This window comes from Lethenteron reissneri, chromosome 28 (genome assembly GCF_015708825.2).
Source record: "Lethenteron reissneri isolate LAM-NWPU_2019-01 chromosome 28, ASM1570882v1, whole genome shotgun sequence".
NCBI classification, from domain to species: Eukaryota; Metazoa; Chordata; class Hyperoartia; order Petromyzontiformes; family Petromyzontidae; genus Lethenteron; species Lethenteron reissneri.
The window spans coordinates 7207613-7232107 of record NC_083806.1 but is presented as its reverse complement, the minus strand read 5'-3'; the positions used below and the strand labels follow the sequence as shown (position 1 = coordinate 7232107).

The 24495-nt window shown below is 47.0% G+C and overlaps 1 protein-coding gene across 6 annotated transcripts in view; it reads left to right on the top strand.

The window, feature by feature from the left end:
• The window catches only part of LOC133348891 (AP-1 complex subunit beta-1-like), a 73190-nt gene that overhangs the window by 23541 nt on the left and 25154 nt on the right, over positions 1 to 24495 (top strand). For 4 of the 6 annotated variants that reach the window (XM_061561982.1, XM_061561983.1, XM_061561980.1 and 1 more), the window contains 6 exons: positions 154 to 288; positions 1669 to 1704; positions 2500 to 2645; positions 3469 to 3598; positions 11997 to 12081; positions 19386 to 19472. In XM_061561982.1, the coding sequence (XP_061417966.1) occupies positions 154 to 288; positions 1669 to 1704; positions 2500 to 2645; positions 3469 to 3598; positions 11997 to 12081; positions 19386 to 19472 (619 nt within the window). The remainder of the gene's footprint in view (positions 1 to 153; positions 289 to 1668; positions 1705 to 2499; positions 2646 to 3468; positions 3599 to 11996; positions 12082 to 19385; positions 19473 to 24495) is intronic. The other 2 variants (XM_061561985.1, XM_061561984.1) reach the window with 1 other exon arrangement.

The following is a 24495-nucleotide window of genomic DNA, read 5'->3' as shown; positions in this document are numbered from 1 at the left end:
ATGAAGTAGGGAGGGGAGAGTGGGGAAGTTGGTGGTGCCGGTCACACCCCTCCGTGTATTTTGTTAGTAGTTGCTCGCTAACAGCACTTGCCCCAGCAGAATGTATGGCTGAATGGGGAATCTGTATCTTTTGTGTGCATCTGTGCGCTTTAGATGAGCGGAGGGATGGGGGGTCCTGCTGTGATGCCTGCATCTCTGGCCGCCCCCGTTGGAGGAGGGCTCGGAGACCTGTTTGATCTCGCGGGCGGAATCGGCATGCCGACCGGCACATACGTGCCCCCTAAAACCGTGAGTTCCTCTGTTGTGTTGGGAAGTGAAATTGAATCTGTGGGGGGAGGTACAATCGGTGTCATTATCATCATCATCATCAACAGTGGCGAAGCGTGGTTTGTGGGGGCCCTCGTGCGATTCATTTAGATGGGGCTCAACTGTCCCATTTCCACCCCTTGTTGTAACCTGACACATGGGCTGCTCTGGCCTGTGGATCTCGGTGCAGTTACACTGCCTGTACACTCAATAACTATGCCGCTGATCATCAACAAAATATACTGGATCATCCGTATCGTCACCGTTATTAATACTCATTAGCAATATAAAATGTAATGGTAATCGTACATTATGATGGTCATAAATGCAAATCCATCTTAAATATAAATTGCCCGTAACTATCATCTTAAATGTAAACGTTATAATAAGTGTTACCATCTCTATAAAGTATCAATGTTTATTATTATAATTAATGTCAAATATCATTGTTTTGTCTCTTATGATTTTCATCATAAATATGAATCCTCAGTATATAACGTAAATTACCATCATTGTAACCTTCAATGTAAAATATTCTATCGGTATTATCCTAAACTTTATAAATCAGTTTCACGATCATCATCGATACCATCAGCTGTGAAACAAGTAAAGTACCACTGGAATTTTTCTGCCTGTAATATATTTTGCTAGGTGACTCTCGGAGGCCTTGTATACCTGTGCATTGATGTACAGGAACCGGACCTGTGTAGTAATTTAGCCAGTGCAAGAGACTGCTTAGATTTGGGTCGAGACGCCGCTGCGGATGGAGTTACAGGATAAACAAAAAAAAATCCCTGCAGATCTCCATCTCGTCCATAAGGTTCATTAAAGCCAACCGTTACAATGCGTATTTTAACAGGACCAAAGTTTTGATTTGTACACATGCGACCCCTCCTTTACTTTGAAATACAAGTTGGCTGATATCGCCGCGGAACCACAGCTGCGCAGGGTTTTTAGGCAATACAGTCAACTCTCGATTATCCAGAGAAATTGGAGTGAAGGATTGCCTGTATGTGCCAAACACGGATTGTGAAAACGCATGTAAATTAGGATATTTAAAAAATAAACACAGTTTTGTTCACTCGCGTTAAATGGAAGTGACCAAGTAGAATGTGTATTGCGTCTTGCGGTTACTTGGACTTTGAGTCCACTGGCCCTCGTCATTACCATCACTATTATCTTAAAAAGTATCAGTATTTGCATTGTCGTTAAGTTAGGAGCTGCTAATAATTAAACTAGCAAGCACTGTCAATACGCAATCCGGATAAACCACGACATGGATAATCGAGAGTTAACTATTTCATGTTATTATTACCACTACTTCTTGACTCCTTGGTGTATTTTTACACTGCATTTCTGCAGGACCGTTATGGATCCTTCGAGAAAAGTCTCGTGAATGTAAGACCATGGGAAAACGGCGCTTCGATTTTTGGCACATGGTTCTCGGCTTGGAAAAAATGATTCTTCATAAATTTTGGGGGCGGATAAACTGTTGTTTGGGGGTGTCCACACCCTCTTGATTATGTAAATGTAAAGCAAGTGCAAAAGTTAAGAGACAAGGTGAGCTTTTGACATAAAAGGTGAAGTGCGATTCAAAGTGTCTTCCTGTTCAAACGAGCATTGGGGACAGCGCTCATTTCCTTTTGCGGGTTCTACTCTATTCCGGGGGTTGTTGTTATTTTTAAGCGAATCCAACACAACCGCGATTAATTTTTTTGCAACGCTACTAATAGCAAAAACAAGCCGGCCCTGCTTTTTCCAGTCTTTAAGTGAAGGGGCCTCTGTCCCCCATTTGGCAGTTTGTCCTGCAATATATAAACGATAGTTAATTGATTAGATTTACATTAAAACGTGCCCAACCACTGTGTAGCATTGGTGGTAGGATGTGGAACTCTTGGTAAAGACAGGGCTGGCTTATCTCGCTGCTCCCACTCTCACTGTTCATGGTCGAAGTTTTACGCTGTTGATAAAGTAGTATAAATTGATACTCAAATACGTTTATGTTGTGTGCTATATTTTTAAAAAGTAATCCTTTTGTTCATCGCTGTCGTCACTACTGGCCTTGACATCACGTGTAAGGAAACACGATATTACATTTGTGGTGACTCATATTTTTCTGCGTGTGTGCGCGCGCGCGTTTGTTTTGTTTTTGGCGTGGTTGGTTTTCTTGTTCCCGTCGTCGGACCTTTGCAGATGTGGCTGCCAGCCGTGAAGGCCAAGGGCCTGGAGATCCAGGGCACCTTCTCACGCCGCCAGAGCCAGATCTACATGGAGCTGTCCTTCACCAACAAGGCCCTGCAGGCCATGACCGACTTTGCCATCCAGCTCAACAAGAACAGGTGCGTGGCACTGCGGCGTCGGCACTTGCTGAACACGGAAGAAAAATCGCGCGCAAGCTCGACGCTTTCCTTGCGTGCGACGGCACTCGGAAGTGTTTGGTTAACTATGAGATGTGTGCGCGTGTGGTTGATGGTATGTGTGGTTCATGCAGACTTAATGTCTTGTTATAGGTGTATTTGGTGTTTTAACATCTTAACACTTGTATTTATTGCCAGAAAGGGTGAAAGCCTTTTTTTATCATCTTGATGCTGGCAAAAAGTGTCCCATGAACGAGAGATGACTGTCGTGTGGTGTGTTACATGTGGACTGGGCTAGGTGCCGGCGCACGCAGTATTTTTATTGCCAAACTTTTATCAACGTTTTGATTTTCTCTGATTTTAGCGAGCACATTTATGCTTTCAATCTGAGTTGGAAAGCGTTAAGAATGTAACCGTCAGTTTCTTGAGATGCGTATGTCTTATTCAGGGCTATCCCTAATGATGAAGCAAGTTCCAATGAGCTCTATTCAAAGTAGACGTGATATAATAACGCTACCTCTAAGAAGCTATCTGAAGGGACAAGCGTTGATCTCAAACATGCGCTTTAATGTCACAACTTGTTAGCCCTGCGTGTATCTCGCAGTGACTTTTCTGACGGTGCTTGTTCTCCACCCGCTTTCCCTGCATCAACTCCCGCTCCGTCCCCTCTGGTCCATCTGCGCTTCCATCCGCTCACTTCTCACCCTCGCCCGCCACCCCATCGCTCGTCTTCGCCACGCCTGCTCGCCACCGTTTCTCCCCGACCGACCTCCCCGCCGCTCCACCCCTCCTGCGCTGTGCCCAGCTTTGGCGTGGTGCCAGCCTCTCCCCTGCAGGTCCACGCGCCCCTCATGCCCAACCAATCCATCGACGTGTCGCTCCCCCTCAACACGCTGGGCCCCGTCATGAAGATGGATCCCCTGAACAACCTGCAGGTAACGCCGTGCTGGAGCGGGTGCTCTGTCACCGGGGTCTGCTGCCCCGCAGTCTACCGCCGCCCACCTGTGTGTACGTGTTCCAAAACTAGACGCGGAACGATTAAGTGGCTGATGTGTCGACTTGCCGTTTAACGATTGGGATATTAACGTCTCAAAACTTGGCATGAAAAGATTGGGCGCTTGGTGACTCAAAACTAGGCCTATAACGATTAAGAATTTCACGTCTCAATAATATCTTTGGAGCGATTCGGAATTTAATGTTCCAACACGAGGTATGTAATGATGAGAAATTTAATCTCTCAAAACTGGGCATGTCATGTCTCAATTGAACTTATAACGGTCAGGTATATAATGTCTCAATCGAACGTGTAATAATTAATTAGGTGTGCGCGTTACGCCAATTTTGTCAACTCCGATAAAATATTGGCATGGTATTTCCTGAATTGCTTAAGAATCGAGTATTTACGATGAATGCAAATTGTTTGCAAATTGTATGGCAATGTTTCATATCGGCTGATGGGAGTGTTCAAAACTGTTTGAACGAGATAGAACAAAAAATAAAAACAACAAAATCACGAGACAGTAAAAAATATGCATAAAAGAAAGTTCGATTATTCAATTGAATCGGGAGGCGCCTAAACAAAAAAATCCAGATCATGCCATCGCCATATGTGTCCTCATTTGCGATGGCTGACACCGCATCGTGGGAGGAAGGGAGCAATGCTTAGTCAGGAAAATTAGCGTACAGTGATTTACATCGGTTTGTTTCTCGACAGCCTGTCATGCATCTCAGCTTGGAGGGCATCGAGAAGCAAGCAGGCTGTGTTCCATTGGATAAAATTTCATAATTGTCTTCCTGTCACGTTTATTTCTTCGCTTTCCTCTTGTTACTGTTCTGTTGACGGACAGAGTAATGACAGAAAAGTGAGCTCGACAGACCGGCACAACATCTTCCTTCATTATTTTTAAGCGTCCTGTTATATATATATATATATGTGTGTGTGTGTGCCACTGGGGAACGGTTAATTGTGGTACGGTGGCAGCTCATCCGTTTAATTAGAGATTTAAATGTCATCGCTGCCGACAAACGTTGACCTTGGTGACCCCGGCACGTGAACCCCCGTCTTCTGCTTCTGACGATAACATTGCGAATCGGTACGGGAAGGGACACGATGCGCTCGCTCAGGGGCACGGTACTGTTGAGCGTGTACTCGGGCAAAAAAAAAACATTATTCGCTGTATCAAAGGAGTAAATACATTTATGTGCTGTTGTTTCATCACCGGTGCACTCAGCCTTTCGTAGCTTATTTGCTCACTAAATGTATTCCGACGTGCTCTGGGCATCATGTCTTGAGATGAAGAATCAGGTTGAGAAATTGGCGTGACCCGCCGCCACGTTAGAGAATGGAGCACGGAAGTGCAGATCACAGAAATGCTGCTGAGATTCCTTCTAAGTGGCCTCGCCCTCTCGCCCTGTTGCAGACTCACTTTTTCTGTCTCGTGCCAGTGGCCTTGTTTGCCTGTTCCCTAGCACCCGCTGCATGCGAGCATGTGTGAGCATGCGGTTGCCATCTGTGGCCGCCGTGCCGCCGCAAGCCTAATGCGGCACGCGGTCGCAAATCCTGAGCGGTGTCTCTAAATCGGACGGACGTTTGAAGCTGCATTATTAGGGTGTCTGTAGACCCGAGCGGAGGGAGGAGGGAGAGACAGGTGTCACGACCTCATCGCTGCTTCATGCTTCTTCAAGGAATCATTCCCAATAGAGCGCTTTATTTCTGTCTGTTCGCGCATGCGTAAAGGCAGGGCGATGCATGAATACTAGTCTCGGGATAAATCGCCGCCTGTAGTGATTCGGGGGGGGGGGGTTGCGATTTTGTTTGCGAGTGTGTTCTATTTTATTTTTACCATTCCATTTGTAGTGCTCTTGTAGCACCTGCAGTGGCTTCTGTAGGTGATGTTTATTAATTACATTCAACACGAATCTGATATAACTTTCTTGGTTCTTTCGGTAAAGTCACGTAGAATGGAAATAATAAAATAATAAAAATAAAACATTAAATAATTCTCACGACGTTTCGGCCACAACGCAAGCAGTTGTCCTCAGGTGAAGAACAGGTCTGTCGATAAGACAGATTCTGAATGACACGTCCTGGGCTTGGAGCGTCTATTTAAGCTGGGAGGGAGGAGGAAGAGCGCCTTGTCAAAGCGCCTTGTCAAGGCGCTCTTCCTCCTCCCTCCCAGCTTAAATAGACGCTCCAAGCCCAGGATGTGTCATTCAGACTCTGTCTTATCGACAGACCTGTTCTTCACCTGAGGACGGCTGCTTGCGTTGTGGCCGAAACGTCGTGAGAATTATTTTAAGATGTTTTATTTTTATTATTTTATTATTTCCATTCTACGTGACTTTACCGAAAGAACCAAGAAGATCAATCCCTGCAGTCATGAAAGCTTTAAATCGAAATCTGATATAATTTCTCTACCTGTGCAGTATTCAACGTTTAAGAGACAAATCAATGATACATCGTGCGGCTAAGAATCTGATATCTTACATTTGTTTTAAACAAGTTGGCACGTTGTTGCGTGTGCACCCTTTAATTATATGTATTTGCAGGCAGCCGTAACACTGCGCTGAAGTGCATTTTGCAGTAGGATAATGTCATAGGCGGCGACGAAACTGGACTGGCGCCAAACCCGATGGTTGCCAGGAAATTCAGCTGAGCTGCGAGGTGGTGATATTAACAGATTGAGGTGCAGCTGTGCTGTCTGGAAAGACTGTGTTAGTAAACTTGTACTAAAATACACATCAGCTTCGCGCGCAACTCCTTTCAGCGATTGTGCGGTTGGTATAGTGCTCCGGTTTGAATACTGTATTTGGGTTGAATTGTCTCCATGTTCTTTGTTGCATGGCTTTCCTCATTTTTTAAGTCGTTAGGGAGAGTTTGAGGTTGCACTCCAAAACGATTAATAAATGTAATCAGAAGAAGAATGTCGGGTATTTAACTAAAACTAAACTAAACTTTTTATTTTCATGTTACCAGTTAAGGCCCATTGAGCAAAATATATTTTTTCAGAAGCGACCTGGCCATAAATTATATCTCAACGAAGTGGTTTATCATCTGAACATTTATAGCAGCCAAATACTCTGAAATGCATGTTTCTAAATGTGGAGGGAAAAACTGGAGGACCTGGCGAAAAATCTACGCGACCACGGGGGAAACATGCAAGCTCCAAATATATAGGCGTCAGGGTCGGCATCTCACCCACGACCTGCATACCAGGAGAAGTAGTTAACATCTTGCTATCGAGATGTTAGCAGAGGGTCATCTCACCGCGTCCCAATACACCTTTTGTAATTAGGATCTTGCATTGGGGTCGAGGGGGGGGAGGGAGTGGTTTTAAATCTTTCATCCTGGGGAGGTAACTAGAATATGCCAGAGAAAAAAAATTTACTCGGAACAGAGAATAACACTCCAAAATCTGCAGTAGCTAGGTTTCGCATCCTACTTGCTGCACGGTCGTGCGACAAGCAGCAGGGCACGGGGCTCCCGCTGCTTTTGACGGATGGTGTGCGCCGCCGGCCACAAACATTCACGACTTTCTGCTGCTCGCTCCGGGCCTCTCGCTGTCTCCCGCATCCTTTTTGCCTCTGTCCTGCTTGCCGTCTTTCTCTCGCTCACTCTCTTCCTGCGTTCCCTGTTTTACAGTCTCGTTTTCTCTTACTTATTTTCTCACTCTTGCTGGCTCACTAATTCTTGCTCTGGCTCTCGCTTTGCCTCTTTTTCTGGCTGTCTTTCACTTCCTTTTGCTATCTCTGTTTCCTGCTGGCTGTTCTATGCATGCTCTTGCCATGTAGCTCGCCCTTGCCAGCCCAAGTTCTATTATTCATCCATCTCTTCCTCATTGGTTCTGGCTCTTCTGTTACAGGCATATTCTTCTGCTTGCTTTCCCTCACCCTTTCATTCTCTTTTTGACGCTCCTGTGCATTGTTTTCGCTCCTTGCACTTTCTCTCGCTGGCTTGCTCCAACTCGCTCTACGTTACTCCATTTCTCTCTCTCTCTTGCTCTCTCTCCATCGCTCTCTCTCTCGCTCTGCCCCTGCTTGCTCTGCATGCATTTCTTTTTTGTTCCATGTGCATCTCTCTCAAGCGCCCCCTCGCTCGCTCACGCCTCCTCACTCACTCCCATGCCGTCTCTCTGCATCTCACTCCGCTCGCTCCTCACTCGCTATCACGCTCGTGGTTCACCAGCTCGCCTGCCTGTCAAGTGAGAGTGGAGTCCCCATTGTACGCGAAACGAGACGTGACGCCCTTGGAGTCGTCGCCGCCCACGGGATGAGAAAGCTCAAAGGCAGACCTTCCTGAGTTGCCTTCGCCCGTCGTTGAATGACCAGGGAGAAATTGGGCGACGATTGGCTTCATTATCATCTACTCCTCAATTGTTCTTGTTCTCCTTTTACTTTTTCAGATTTTTTGTTAAAGACATTATTCTTGGTGGGTTGGCGCGTGCCGCCACGAGAGAGATGTTGCGTCGCCGATTTTTAACAAGCGCCTGCCTCATTTCGGTGCATTTGCCCAGGATTCGGAGAAGCCTACCAATGCGCTAAATATTAATGTAATGTCAACTACTAAAATTTATGTTTCATTCTTGCAATTCACATTTTATACAATTTTCCCAAAAAATTCTTCTGAAATGGCTTTTTCAGCATTTCTTTACATGTCGGAATGTCTCTGTTTAGCTGTACTGTAACTTATTCAAACCTCGCTCTCCCTTGAAAGTGATCTCGCTGGGCTGTGAAAATATACAGCCCTTGGTCAATTCACTGCTGGATAAAGTGCTCCCCATCCATGCCATGTCGTGCGTCATGGGGATTGTTCGCCACGCTGATCGGTGTGGCTCGGTGAAGGGGTGGGTCCAGGACTCCCTTCAGATTATCACTTGCCACTAATGTTTTCCAGGGGCAGGAATCGATCAGTCTGTTTATTTAAGGGGTAAGACCCGTTTTGAGCAAAGAAGCAATTCTTTCCATGTTGAAACGGCCAAAATGGTTGAGCATGTGTAACATGAGAAGGGAGGGTTTTACACGTGTTGCAGGGACATTTTTTATAAACAATAAAAATAATCAACCAGAACTTTGTACAATGAATCCAGCTCGGAACACGGGGTTAGTAGTGCAGGGAATTAAGTGGAGTGCTACCGTTTCACTCCGCAATAGTCTCTTACCGAATCACGTCAAATGTCATCCTTCCCTATGTCTTAACATAATGTGAGAAACAAACACATTCCAGTGAAGCAGGAAACGCGCGCGTGTACACACACCCTGCTAATGGAAAGGTGAAACACAAGCACCGGCTTGTGGTATTAATTGAAGATAAGCTTCCAAGTTGTCTGGTGGCAAGACTCCTCACGGCATTTCTTCTAAGATTGGCGCCGAAGATGAGCGTCGCTTCCTGCTGTGCAGGGCGGCTCAACCTCGCACCGCCGCTATAAATAATGTGCGGTTATGGTGTTGGTTTTAAATAATTGCCCTGAGAGAGATTGTCGCCTTGCCTTGTGTTGAGTATCTCGTTTAACCTTACTTTTAATGTTAGGAAAAGGACATTTAGAAAGTTATCATCTGACTAAAATAGTAATGCAGTGCAAGCTGGATATAATCACAGTTCTGATAATAGCAGCACACGCTCACATTGCACTGGTGGGCAGAGGCAATGAGCCTCCTCAGCGTCGACTCTAATAGTATTTTACTGTATTGATACAGGAAAGCCTCAGTGCCTCAAGACTAATTTCTCAGAATTAAACAAATTATTTGGCAGATGCTGCTTTTTATTGACAGTGGTGCACAGACACAATTAAGGAAAAACTCAACACATTTGTGAATAACACTGTTGCCTTATAATATGTCATCATTGACGTTTTGAGCAGTGACCTCTTCTTCAGAGTAGATAATGAAAGGTAAACTTTTTCATGTTGATGGATGTGAGGTTAGTGTTTCAGGAGTGTGCACCTTCCAATGTTTAGCAGTCCCATTAACGGATGTTTTCTATGTGGGAGGAATCCAGAGTGCCCAGAGAAAAGCCACCATGCGTACGAGGGGACAACACTCATCACTAGATAGATTCCAAAATTAATTTGGATGTACTGCTATCTCTTTGCAACCTCGCAGCCCCAGGGTGTTTAGAAATATCGCAAAGCTTTGCTATATAATCCACCAACTCTTGCCTGCTATGCGTTGGATTAACGCTGCGCTTGTCGCCATATCCGCATCGCTCTAACGATGCGCTGCACGGCCGCGGTACGAGACGCAGGAAGAGCCTGCGTCTCGTAACCCAGCCATCTGGTCGTGCCTCGTCTCGTCTGTAAAAACGCGCGTCCAAGGTCACGTGACCTGGCGTGCCCGCATTGTGCGGCGCGCTAGCTAACTCGTTGACATTTTCATTGCCGGCAATTTTATTCCCCGTTGCGCGCAATTGCGTGACGTGCGCGGTTACTTTGACGCAAGCGCGGCGGTATGCGTACGCGGGAGATTGTGCTACGAGTTGTGCGTGGGGGCAGGAGGAGGAGCAGGTCAGGGAGTCTTGCCGTGGGGCTGCGTGCGCCTGTAATTCAATGCTCCGGAGGAGGCGGTATTGATGGATCGTGCAGATTTTTATCGTGTGGCTTTCATGTCCCCCAAACCCACCCGCATGGTGCTGGGTAGCTAGGAGTATGCTTCACACTAAGTGTGTTGTGTGTGACCAATCTGTGCATGTGTAGTGGGTCCAACTGAGTCTCAGACGTTGTTCCTTTTAGAGGCAAACACCTTTATTTGTGACACCGTAACACAAAGGGGTAACTGCCCCTTTACCACACTACAGTTACTGCTACGAAGGGTCGACCCCTCACTCGGGTCTCAGACCACGTGGTTGCCTCGTAGGACGGAGAGCTTCAGCTTGAGACGTAGAGCTTCAGCTTGAGACGTAGAGCTTCCCGCTTGTAGATGTTGAGCTTCCCGCTTGTAGATGTTGAGCTTCCAGCTTGTAGATGTTAAGCTTCCAGCTTGTAGAATGCAGCGACCCCGGTCCCTCTCGCCTTATATCCCTCTACGGTCGGGGCCCCTCCACCTTCGGCCCCGCCCGCCTTCTTGAACATTCTCGATCCTTCTCAAGAGCTCTCTCCGGACACGTGATCACCCACTAGTCCCCCCACTAGTCCCCCCACCTGGGGCCCCCTGTGTGGACATTTCGGATCACGTGTCTATGGGGTCAACCAGAGTGCCACGGCTCAGGGCAACCCTGCCCCTGGGCTCACACTCACCCCCTCGGGGGAGCCCCCACCACACGCTGTGTGTGGTGCCCGCACTATCCCAGTGCTCGCCAAGCCCCGCTAGGGCTGGTGTTACACACAGCCACCCACACGGTGCTGTCCACGATGTTGGAACATCGAACGGCAAGACCCTTCCGAGCCGGCACCATACAGCGACATCCCCGATGTCACTACAACATGCATTGGAGACGTTATTTTCCTTATTTGAGTGAGCTCTCTGCAGGTACTCTCGTTAAAACATAGAATCAGGCAAACATTCCAATGCAGGAACCCCCCCTTATAAACAAGACTCTTGAGAGACTATGCAAGGCTTGCTTGGATAGTGAAGGATGTTATATATTATGTATGGAGGCAGGACCGTGGTAATTGAATGACAAACATGGGGGTTATTTGACCATGCTGCAACCACGCTGGTCAGTGCAGGTTGAAAGTAGGGGAGCATAGAAGCACAGTACAACCATGAATTGTTTTGCTTTTTACTTATTTATTCAAAGTGGGCATGGACCCGTTGCATTACTTGTGTCGGGGGTTGTTTGACCATACTTAACACCGGTCACTGCACATTGGCGAAGAGTGGCTGGTGGGAGATCACCGAGGACCAGTTCAGATATCACCATGAATGCTAGCCAGAGGCAGGAATATAACTCTGGTTGCCAGGTTCATCGCGAATAAGTATAACCCGTAAAAACAAAGTTTTTCACTCTAAATCCTTTATATGCGCGGCGGCTAGAGTCCTCTCGTCCTCTGGCTTGAGATGGCTGCCACCTATGGGTCAGATGATTGTCTGCCAGTATTAAGCAATTGGTAATTAAATATTTAATTTGTTTTCCCTAAACCGTGTAAAATTTTGGAAAAAAAATTTCACGAACATTAATTGTCTCGCACAACGAGTCTGTGTGCAAAATGTCAGCTCGATTGGATCACGGGAAGTGGGTTAAAAAACGACGGAAAGATTTGCACAGTCGTAAGCACGCAAGCACGCAAGCACGCAAGCAAGCAAGCAAACTTAATATAAAGGATTTAAAAATTAAACGGGCAAGTCCTGATCGTCGGTGCCCACCCTCCCCTCACCCCCGTGTTGCCGTGTTGCCGACAGGTGGCTGTGAAGAACAACATTGACGTGTTCTACTTCAGCTGCTTGGTGCCGCTCAGCGTCCTGTTTGTGGAGGATGGCAAAATGGGTGAGTTGGCCCGCAGCGCCAGCCCCCCCCCCCCCACCACCTTATCGCGAACGAAATCCCTCCGGGGGAGAAAACTCTCTTTACGTGCACGGTTCGTCTCGCTTTGTTTCCCAAACGGTAAACAAGTCGGTGCCTCTGCGCTTCTGCGAACGGCCGACGTTTCGCTGGTCGCATGTCATGGGTGCGTTGTCATTCCACGTTGTGCGTGTGTCATCGCCACATTGTTGCCCACGCCTCTTCATCCGGTGCCTCCCAGTCGTTATGGTCCCGGTGTCAAATTTGTTCCAATTGTTCGCGCGGTTGCGTTGTATCGATTCAACGTGGCCGGTATGATCCAAAAGGTATCATTGAATCCTTGACATTTGCATTGTGATTGAAACGATTTGAGGGGGCAAATTGCATTCCATTTCACGTAAATGGGATTTATGAATACGGTGATGTCCCGACGTGTTTCAGATGCACGTCTGCGCGCGGCAATTTATCCGAATAAATAAAACAATGGCAACACAACAGAAACGAGCGTAACCGTCGAGCGCATTTTTTTTATTTCACGCAGTGCCAACCGGCTGGTATTTATGTGCATAAAATTTAATGCTGCAGGTTTTTGCACGTAAAAAGTCAAACACTTTTCTGGAAAGCTGGACGTGCATATTCGTTAATTCCCCAAGATGTTTAGTTGAAAGCGCAGGCAACGAGCCAGATCGTTTTCTGTAACTAAAGCGTGTTTAGTGAGCTCACGGACAAACTTGCCGCGCATTTACCCCCGCTGTAACCCCCGTATCTGCACGGCCTACTGCTGTTCGGGAAACATAACGGTTTGTCTATTCGCACGTAAAATCATCGGCCATGATCTATCCACTGCTGGATGAAGATCCCCCCCCCCCAACCCGTTACCATCGGCTTGATGGATCCTGCGATGCGACAGTCCATCGCCTACGTGCGAGTTGATTTAATCGCTCCACATCGCCTCTCAGGCATGTTCTCTGCTTTGACTGCGGCTCCATCGTTAGTCTCGACCACCGACCCGTCCCATCCCTGTTAATGGTGGGCATGCCCAAGCGCGCTTATTCACCGCAAAAGTGAATCTTGCCGCCCCACTTTTATGGCAGATAACAGCTTGTAACGTACCGTGACGATGTTTAATCACGGGGTTAAGCAAGAGCGCCCGTGTTCCCGTTCACGAGCATTTGTATTCGTAACTCTGCAAGTGAAATTGCCCAAACTCACTTGTTAGCTTTTACAAGCGTCTTCCCACACTGTAAACACATTACAAGAGTGCTTAAATCAACTGGAGCCAACTCTATTGACTTCCTGTTAGGAATGTAACAATTCCCACCCCCACAGCATTTATAACATTTCGGGGTCAATATAAAATTCAGGAACCAATTATTTATTGTGTAATTTTTGCTGTCTTTGTTCGTAACAGGTTTTTATTTTCTCTATTAGCCTTACTATAAAATTGGCATATCATTATTAGGTAACATGCAACCAGCGATGAATCCTAAATCTGTAATTCTCACACACGCACAGTTCAATGTGTGCATCGTGAGCCTATAAGTTAAATTTTAATCGGTTAATCGATCCATCATTGCACGCGCGGTTATCGGTCCTGGGCCGTAAGCCAGAAACCTGTTTCGAAAACGGCTGTCGGATCGGTGCGAGCGGAAAACTCAACACGCACACCCAACGCATGCCGTATACAAGTCCAGCAACCCTTCGGAGAGCTGTGAAGCACGACCACAACAATCGCACGCAGTCGCTTTTCAAACGCACGCTCCTCTTGCGTGGACGCACATTTAGCCGCATGATAACCACCGGAGGCCGCTGTATTTCTGTTCGTCGTTTATCAGAGCCGCCCCGGCAAACGAAGCGCCCTATTTAATCTCACGCAGTCCGCGACGCGCCTCCCTGGCCGCCCCCGTAATGACCCCTCCTGAACCCTTCAAGGTGGAAGCTGGGATCATCGGAATCTTTTTTTGATCTTTATTAATGCTGGAGGAACCTGATGAGACCACGGTGTGACGAGCCCCGCGTTGTTTCTTAGCACCACGCCCGAAAACCCGCGGCCGCTCCACGTAGCTCCGTTAGTCCTCCCGCCCGCCTCCACCATCCCATTGGCCTGGCATCGTTGGCATGGGCCCTGGTGTAAGGAATTAAATGGGACCGCTGTTCTGATTTTTTCACCCACCTCTTCGTAACCACCGGGGCTGGAGGGGCCCAGGCACCGGGAGTCTGCACCGCCTGCACACTCGATATCTTCGCCACTTGACCGTACCTTCCTTCACATCCCTTCTCTTGCCTTCTCTTTCTTACCTGAGCGCCACCACACACACACACACGGAGGAGGCGGTGCTGCTTGAGGCCGTTCATATTTGCTCAGTGGCGGCCGCCATAATTGATCCCCCCGGGGTGTCGCCCAGGTGCGACACGTGTGGTTAGGAAGCCGTGGGATCTCGCGGAATTTAATAAGTTCATGCACCGGAAATGGGTGGGGGGGCGAGGAGGAGAGTCGGGCGCTTTCTATTCCTGGAGACAGATTCCCTCCGGAGGCTTTCCCTGGCCGTGTCGGATGAAGCGTTTCGGAGGGAAACCTTCGTCTGAGAGCGTCAGCTTGTTGTTCGGGCTGGCGGCGAGTCAGAGGTGGGGACGATGCATCGGTTTATCGATGTCACCATATATATCCTCATTCCTACGCCCGTGATGTATTTATTGTTTCGTGTGCTTAAGAATTGGTGTTAAAAAAATGTGTACATTGTATATCATGTGTTTTGTTGTCATCCCTTCCAGCTACGAGTGGCCATATTATTTACCAGTGTTAAAAACGTGTTTTTTTATTGATTCTTGACTTGATTTGTGAGCCTGAATCGCGACAATTCATCGAGTCGCCAAGGGCACGAATAATTCCACTCCAGAGTGCTCCAGTGTGTCTGTCGGCACATGTGAGTTTGCGTGCATTTGTGGAAACCGGTAGCATATGAGTTGGCACACTATGCTGTGGCCTAAGGGTGACCTGAGTTAAATTCCCCGCCAAAGCTAACACCATTCAGGAGTGATATCTGAACCTGTTCTGAGCCTCCCCTGAGGTGACACTGCCCTTAATGACTGTGTGATGCGGTGTGGAAACACGTCTGTGTGGGAGTGAGTGTTTTGCCTGTGACATCCTGCCAGCAAATTATTGGCCACTTCACATGGCTTCAAAGTGTTCCATGCGTGGTACGAGCACAGCACTTAGTGCTGTTGTTTATTTTCGGTAAACGTTTTCTTGCGTGGGTGTGTGGAAGTACACGTGTGTGTCTGTATTTCGCAGTGCTGCGGATGTTAGAACATACTGTATGACGAAACCGAGCGAGCCGAGTTCAATTTCCAGCCATGGCTGACATCAGTGGCGAGTGATTCGGTCCCGGCCTTCCGTTAGGTTGACTCTGATTTAAACGAGAATCTGTTTCTGTGTGAACATAAGCACTGGGAGAGGCGAGGGGACCAGTGCGCTGTGCTGGTCACATCGTTCACCTCTCGCGCCTTTCCAAGCCTAAATAGGTGCTCGCGAACAGCACTTATCCCAGCAATGGTGTAAACAGCAACGCTAGGAACCTTCATCTTTCGTCCGTCTGCATTGTTGTTATTAGCCCCCACCACTTCATGAGTCCAGCAATCTTAAGTTTAAATCTTGGCCGCATGGTCCGTATCGTAGCTTGAGGTGCACACTAAACCCCCTCGTCGATGCACGGAGCTTGCGTGCCGTGCCGTTGCTCTTCAATTACCCGTTTAATTCTCAACGGCCGCTTGACACAAAGCCAATGTTTTAATCCATGGCCCCTTTTCAACAAAGGAGAAAAACCATCCATTAATCATTATGAGCAGACTAGCATTTCGGTGCGCGTGCACCCCGGCTGACCTGGCTCGTGGATCTGCCAGCCCTGCTCCCCGGCACGCCGACCTTGCCTCTCGGCATGTGCTCTGTGAATGTTTTATGCGAGGGGATTGACTCGGCGGTTTTTAGCTCTCCGCGTTGACTCCACGGAGGCTCGCCATCCCGCTGCCTCGTGCGTACGGCCTCCTCTTGACCATGAGGACGGTTCTCGGCTGGCCGAGCGGCCCCACCGCGTGCAGTCGACGCCCGTTCCCTTTCACGCCTGCCAAGCCAGCCAGCCTCCATTCCTCCCATCGGGGTTGAGGAAGGTTAGAGGGGTGAGATTAATGCGGAGCATTCGTCAGCCACAGTATGACACATTTCATCCGTCACTCCCCCACCCACCCCTCACCCACCGTCGTTCCCTCTCGCATGCCCAATCCGCCACCCCCCTGCTCACAAGCGCCATCCTTCCACGCTCTTCCGGCTTGTCCTGTAGACTGTCGGCGCATTTGGCCTTGTGTGCGAGTGTGTAATTGAGGCCCCGGGGCATTGGGCTGGAGTGGCATGCTGTTATTCCCCTCTAAGGATTTCTCAACTTATTAATCAGCTCCTTATACATTCCCCCAGCAGCAACTTGTTGTCTTCCCTGCTTTAGACTCTGTGTTGAGGTGGCTAGGGCAGGCGACGTGTTTCGTTTGTGCTCCCGGGGGAATTTTCTGTTAGCAAGCTCTTACTCCCACAGTGATATCCTTTTCTGTATTTCTCAACTTATTATAGAGCTGCCTTTGCATTCACAAATCATGTCATGGTATTCCCTGCCCACGCAACGAGGCTTAAGACTTTGTGCAGGGGTGACTAGTTCAGGCCATCCTCTTCTTTATTCTAGTGGGGTAATTGCTGGCATTTTGTGAGCTATGATTAAAGGTCAAGTGTGGAGTGCGCAAGAGCGATGGGACCAGCGCTGCGTACGCCTCGCCACCATGGGCTGATGTGCATGCTACGCACCTAACGGCAGTTTGGTACTGCACATCTTAATGGGGTACTCAATGTCCGAATGATATACTCCATGTATTGTGCCTTCGTTGGTCTAATGGGACTGGCTGCATTATACTCGAGGCACAGTTTGTGTGATATGGATGTTTGGTGTGGGTGGTGATGGTTGGCATCGGTGGTGTTCTGGTGGCATCTTAGGTTTCAGCTGGCTGTTGAAAACCATAAGCAAGCAAGAATTTGATTAAACGTGTTCAGCTGGGGTTGGGATCCTCCGTGTCCCCCCACCTCTCGATGCTGAGGGTTATTAATGGGGGAGGTGCAGGACTGGCTCAGCCAACCTACGAGTTTAATCACTGAATCGATGCGAGTTTCGTTACATTCCCAATTATACCTAGATTACATAATTAAAATCGGAGTAATTTTTCAACGTCGGAAAAAAACGTCTTGCTTAGAGACTTGCCCTTGGACTTTTGCAAGCGGATATCTGTAATGTTTATGCTAAATGGTTTTATATTGGCATGTCGTTGCATATGATTTACAATAAGTCGCAAATGATTGATTCTCACCCACGGGTATCGACGTTTGTATCGTTAGCTTAAGAATCTATGAGTTTTTACCCATCTTTACGTTCCCAGTTATCGACCCAGGACATAAGCCGATTGCTTGTCTCAAACCAACTTTTTCATCTTCCGCGGATGCTCGGCTAGCCGAGCGTCGACCACGTGCCACGATCCGACGCGTGCATTGCGGGCCTTGAATTTTTCGCAAGCGCGGCGTACCTGCAAATGTAGCCGTTAAATGTTTAACGCTGCAACAGGAGGGGGGCGAGAGTGAGTTTTTGCGCCGCTAAATGACTTCCGAGCCAGTTAAGCCCCCCCCCCCCCCCCCGCTCGTCGAGGGAGTGGAGATTGGATTGAGTAAACCTGCTCGGGCTCAGAGCTGCACACGCCGGGACACCGGCTTTTTTAATGAGCACGTTTTGCACACGTTGGCGCCCGTGCCTCTCTCGCGACCACCGAACGCGTTGGCGTCGGTAATTTTAATGGGATTAAAACGGATCTCCCATCCGGCTTACCTTGAATTAAAATGAATATTATTTTAACGTTCCCGTTTGAATGGCAAGAAAGCGCTACGGTGTAGCGGTCCGTGTCCTGTACTGCACTCCAATCCCACTAAAAGCTGGGATCCATTCCCAGCAGCTGCCGCCGTGCGCACGCACACACACACACAAACATAGCCGCGAATTGGTATCTGAACATAGGTCTTGGCCACGTGAGCTTGACTCGACTAAAAGGATAACTTGCGTGGAAGGTTGAACCTGAAAACTGTAAGTTGACATCAAGGCAGCCGTGTATGCAGAGTTTGGTCCCACATCTCCTTTGCACGCTGTGTTTGCCCAAATAGGAACTCGCTAATGAATAGCAGGGGTTGAGAAGAGATGTATTGGTTAGTGCACTCCGCTATGAGCCTATTGACCTGAGCTCAAGTCCTGGCCATGGCTAACGATAGCGGAGAATGACATCGCAGACTCTCGCCGTCGTAGACACGCGGCGCTGTCGTGGAAACACGGCGCCGTCGTGGAAACACGGCGCCATCGTGGAAACACGGCGCCGTCGTGGATACGCGGCGCGTGCGCCCTCGCTAACGAGCGGCATCACTGCCACTTGGTTTATTCTTTAACGCCCCGTGGCGTAAATATGAGCCACGGTCATTGCATGCATTACAGGGATTTAAACTGACGGAACAATCAAAAACAATGAGGCTGAGTGTTGCTTTAATTTTCTAATTAGCACCACTCCAATGATGTGGTGAAATTGTCATGATTTGTAGTCGAGATGTGACTCAAAGGATAGGTTTTTTCTTACGTAACAAAAACTCAACAAATTCGTCAATAACACTGCTTTCAAAAGAAAGAGTATACAATAGATGACATTTCGGGGAATGGCCATTCTTCACAGCACATACGAAATGCCCGATTCACAAATACGAAGCAGACATCACAGCGATCCTCTGCTACCCCTGACGCGGTTATCTGGCTTGACCACCTGAATGTGAAATTGCAGTTGCTCTGTAATGCTTGCAACGAAGAAAGACTTTGGTTGGCACAGTGGTTAGCGCACTACGCCATGGACCTGGCGACCTGGGTTCGATATTCATTCCCGACTACAGCTAATGTGAGTGGGGGCCCCTTTCACCAACCCACGCTGACCATCGTTGTGAAGTATTGTAAAACAAAACTCCTTGACCAAATACAGCATTATTTGCATCCTGCGGTGGGTTTGACAGAGGGCCAGTCATGTTACACAACGCGTACAATGCTGTTTCTTGTTGCGTGTCTGCGTGGCGTGTCGCTGTCCGTAGAGAAGTGCCACAGAGCGTTCGCCGTGCGAGCAGATGCGTATTACATGTTGCGTTGCTTGACATTTGTGATTTGTGTGTTTGTTTTATATCTGCGCAGACCGGCAAGTATTCCTAGCGACATGGAAGGACATACCGAATGAGAACGAGCTGCAATTTCAGATCAAGGACTGCCAACTTGGCGCAGGTGAGTCCAGCACTTGGGTTTGGCGTAAAACAATAATGTTAAGAACTGCTACTTATCATAAACAAGCTGGCATGGTAGTCAGTTAAGGGAGCTTCCACATACTTTGCGCAGTTCACTGTGCAGAGAAGTTGGCGCACCGCATCACGCAAATGCACCCGTCAACGGCGCAAACTTTTGTACAACAGGATTATGTTGCTTTTGGTTTTAATAATAAAAATACTTTCATGAAAGTGTTTTGAATCCAATTCCCCCCCCCCCCCAAGAACTAGTCTGATCTCTGAGATTATAGATATAAGATTCAAGGATATAAGTTTTTAGGAAATGTGTAGTTTCGGTGAAAACAATGCGAGTCTTGGTGCCCTTGGATGCGCCGCATACAGGGGTGGGGGAGGGGAATGTTATATTTCCCGAGGGAAAGCAACGAGAGTAACCTCTATCATCCCCTTAAAAAATAAACTCTGGAAGTCAGTCCGTGCAGCGAGCAGCAGTCAAGACTATATGCGCTTGAGATTATTAATCGCGCAGGCTGTCTGCACTGTGTCTTGTGTTCGGCGCGGTTTTTCACTTTAGGCTATTGCGCTCCGTGGAAGATGGATAGGCGAAATATTTCACGAGGAGTGTGCCTTGAGACTTGTGCGGCCATGCGTGTGCACGTGCCTGCCTGCGTGTGTCCGTTTTTGCTGCTTGCGAGGTCCGGAGCAGCGGTTATCGAGCTTAGCACACAGTGCTACAAATCCGGCAACCTCGGTTTGATTCCAGGCCACGGCTTGCCATCTGTGGCCATTTCCTAAACTTTGGGCCTACGCTAGTTTGACTCTTGAGTACCTGCTGCGAGGTGTATACATCGGTACTGGGGAGACAAAGGCTGCTGAGCGTGGTGCTGAGACCACACCACCCCCGCACGTGCCATGCCTGCTTTCATAGGCGCTTGCAAACTAGCAATTTCCTAAATAGTTGATGTAGGACTACATGGAAGATATTTGTTTCCTACCCTGCAGTTCGTGCAAATACAATCTATGTTGGCAGCCCAGCTTAGAGGGTTGACAATCGTCTTAGTGGCTGGCCCTTAGCCAGAGTTGGAAATTCCACATTACATGTGGCAGGAGTTACTCTCTTTATACCACATCCACGCTTGATATCTCACAAAGCGCTACTCACTTCATCAACCCACAAACGATGGTTTGCTGCATTAACTCCAAACCGGAATTTTATTAACTCACTAAATTGACATTTTCATTCAGTCAGGTGCTCCAATGGCAATGCCATCCGGCTGGATTTGAAACAACAGAGTCGTAGTTGTAGTAGTAATAATGAGCACTCACTTTTTCTGAATCTTCTCCAAAGCTGCCATTAAAGTAAAAGTGGCACAGCTGTCCGGTATATATTTTTACAGAGCTTGAAAACTGAATTGAGAAAGGAAATCCTATAAACAAATATGACAACATTTGGGCACAGATCACCACGGCGCTCGCCCAGTGTCGCTTGTACACGCACGCAGGGCACAAAACCTCGCTGCAGACAGAGTTGCACCACCTGCACAGCACACAACAACTACAGAACACTAGTAGTCGTATTAAGAGCCCTTTTACTCATTTTGTCCAAAGCTGCTTTCAAAATAATTGTGGCGTTTCATATACGGGGCCGTGACATGGCCCAGCACGACCGCTTTTTACCGGAGGTTCATGGTTTGAATCACAGCGGCCACCCTGGTTATTACTTACTGTAAGGGTGCGTTAAACGGTGAAAATGCTCTGCATCTCGGTGGATGCTCACGTTGCCGCCGTGGTGGCCATTCGCAAGAGGAGGCCATTTGTGTAAAGGCGTCGTGGTCCAAATTTGCCGAATTTGAAAAATGACCCCGAAAAGTTGCTCAGTTGGGATTACGCATGGCAATCATTGCTCTCTTCTGCGACAAAAATTGGCAGGAGGAACCTGAAAAAGTCGCGAGACTTCAAGATCTGAATGTTTAGACTGGAAAAATCCGATGAGCTGTGAAGCTCTTTTTCACATGTCCAGTATGGCCGTGTCAGCAAATTACAGCAGCAAACAATGCAAACATCTCTCGGAGTGCAACATAGAGAATAAGGTAAGCAGGTCACTAAATATAAATAAATCATGAATAAATTAATTATGTACGTCCGATTGATCACGCTTGGGCAAGGCAGTAATAACAACAACAACAAAATTTGTATTCATATTCTTAGTTCTTTCGTTAAAGTCACGTAGATAGAAAATAAAAATAACATAATTAAATAATATGAAAATTTACAAATACAAATAATAAATTGAAAATAATAAAAGCAAAAAACCCACGACGTTTCGATCGCAACACAAGCGGTCTTCATCAGGCAGAGAGAAAAGAGGGGGCAAGCCTCCAAATGCACATCTTATGGTTATGTAGAAAACCCTCCCCATAGAGGCGGTTAAGTTTAATAACGACAAAACAGTCCCCAGACCACGCCAAGATAACACCACACAGTAGTAGCCCCTCAATAAAATGGTACATGAACATTGACTTCGTGATGCTTTCCTGGGAAAACAAGCAGAATAATACTACCTAATTGTACGTACATGTACGTAAATATGTGCAGGTTGGAAATGCAGAGCGTAAAAATAGAGGCATCATTTAAGGATGCGTTCCTGAAAAGTTGTCTGGAAAGTGAAATTTCGTTTATCGAACCCCGTGTTCCTATTGGCATCCATGATGTAATTGGAGATGTGTTCCGACTGAAAAATGTCTTCCCCGAGAGGTAATAAAATCGCACTTAAGAATGCAGCAAACCTTTTTTTAACTGCATTTCATGGAAAAATCAATCGTATAATAAAATATTAACAATACTCAAAATAACATCGTGGGAATCGAGCAATCCGAAAGGCATGCTCGGATAGGCGACTGGCCGTGAATCGTTCGCTGCCTCCCCCAAATAAAATTCAGAGATGCACAATTCTGTAAACGCCAATTTGGCGTAACATCTGTCGAATTAATGACCTAACCTAATAAGGTACATTATTGCGAAATTCCGTGTATTCGGTTGTACGAGCAGGATAATGTCGTACAAGAGCACGAATTTCATTTTACTGCAAAGAGCGAGGTAACAATAGCGGCTGGTCGTCAATAACGCGCTGCCTTTCTCATTCGCATACAGGGCACAATCCCACGCGCGAGCCATGGTGCACCGTGCATGCAGCACACCAGAGTGGTCTTGGCAATATCAATGAGAGCTTTTTGTACGCGTCCTCTCGAAGGTTGCTCTCAAACATAAATGCGGCACTTCATATCGGACTCTTTATACACGCGCGCAGGTTGGAAACAAGAGTGGACGAAATAAATTATATGAGCTTTGATCAAATTGTGACAAGATTGTAATATAAATTGCACATGAAGAGAGATACAATAGCTGCAGCTGGTTTAGACACACGGTTTTTCACTTCGTGTAAAACACACGGAGCACAACACGGCACAAGTCGTGCACACAGCAAACACAGTTACCGTGTACAGTTTGCTGCAGCTCTCCGATGCGTTGTTGGGCGTGTACTGCGTGTTGTTCGGGATGATGATGTCTGGTGTGTCGGCTCCACATCCTGGAAGCTTCCTCAGTCCCAGTAAACATTGTGGAGTTGCACAGCAGTCTCAAAATCCTATATCAGCAAAAAACACTCTGACTTACTCTCTGGTTCTATCAATAAAGTCACGTAGGTATAAAATAAAATTAAATCACAATGTTTCGATAGCAGCACAAGCAATCATCATCAGGTGGGAAAACCACAGCAAGAAAAATGTTTTGCCCCTCCCCCCTCTCTTACCTATATAACCTCTTACCACGGCATCTCTCTCCCACTTCAGCAAAAAAAAATCTTTCTTGCTGTGGTTTTCCCACCTGATAATGATTAATTCTAGATTTGAAGCTTTCGTGACTGCAAAGATTCATATTCTTAGGTTTTTTCGGTTAAGTCACGTAAGTAAAACATCAAAATAAAAATAAAATAAAAATAAAAATCACGACGTTTCGGAGGAGACTTGTGTTGCCTCCGAAACGTCGTGATTTTTATCTTTATTTTATTTTTATTCTGATAATGATTGCTTGTGTTGCGATCGAAATGTCGTGATTAAATTTTATTTTATTTCTACCTACGTGACTTTACCGAAAGAACCAGAGTATGGATTCCTGGAGTCACGAAAGCTTCAAATCTGGATACTCTGACTTACTGTATTTTTGTCTGAATCCTTGTATCTTGTCCGGATGATGTAATTTGAAATGAAACGTCGTATATAGCATAACTAAATTTGCTAGCAAGAATTATTCTTCAACTTCGCCACGGCGAGCTGAAACGATAATAGTTGGTGCATCGTTAAACGCTTCCATGCCACGTGACAACTTGATTTGTTTGGCTGTGTCAGGTAGTGGTGGGGGGGGGGGGTTAAAGACACAAATTTGACCGGAGCATTATGAGGCCTAAGCAAAAAATCAATTGCGAATCAGGATATTGGCTGTGAAACCCCACGTGTGTTAAGTAGTATAGTTTTTCAAAAGAATACGAGTGGATATACAGTCTGTTCTCCTATACGCTGTAGTTGCGTTCCTTAAGAACACTGCGTTATGGAAAATTTGCGTCATGATGTATAATATAGGGTAAAGCACAGTCCGCGATAACACGTGAGATGCGTAGGCAGGCTGAACAATGGCTGAGGCGCATGAGTAGCATTACTCTTTGGTTCTTTCGGTAAAGTCACGTATAAAGAGAAAATAATTAATTAAATACTAGCATACGACGTTTCGATTGCAACACAAGCAATCATCATCAGGTATAAATGATGATTGCATGTGTTGCAATCGAAACGTCGTATGCTAGTATTTAATTTATTAATTTCTCTTTATACGTGACTTTACCGAAAGAACCAAAGAGTAATTCCTGCAGTCACGAAAGCTCCAAATTAAGTATGAGTAGTATCTAGACACATCCAGCAGCATCTCGCCTTGTACGATGCTACGCCGAGGCAGCCGCACAACCGCTTTTTCCTCCT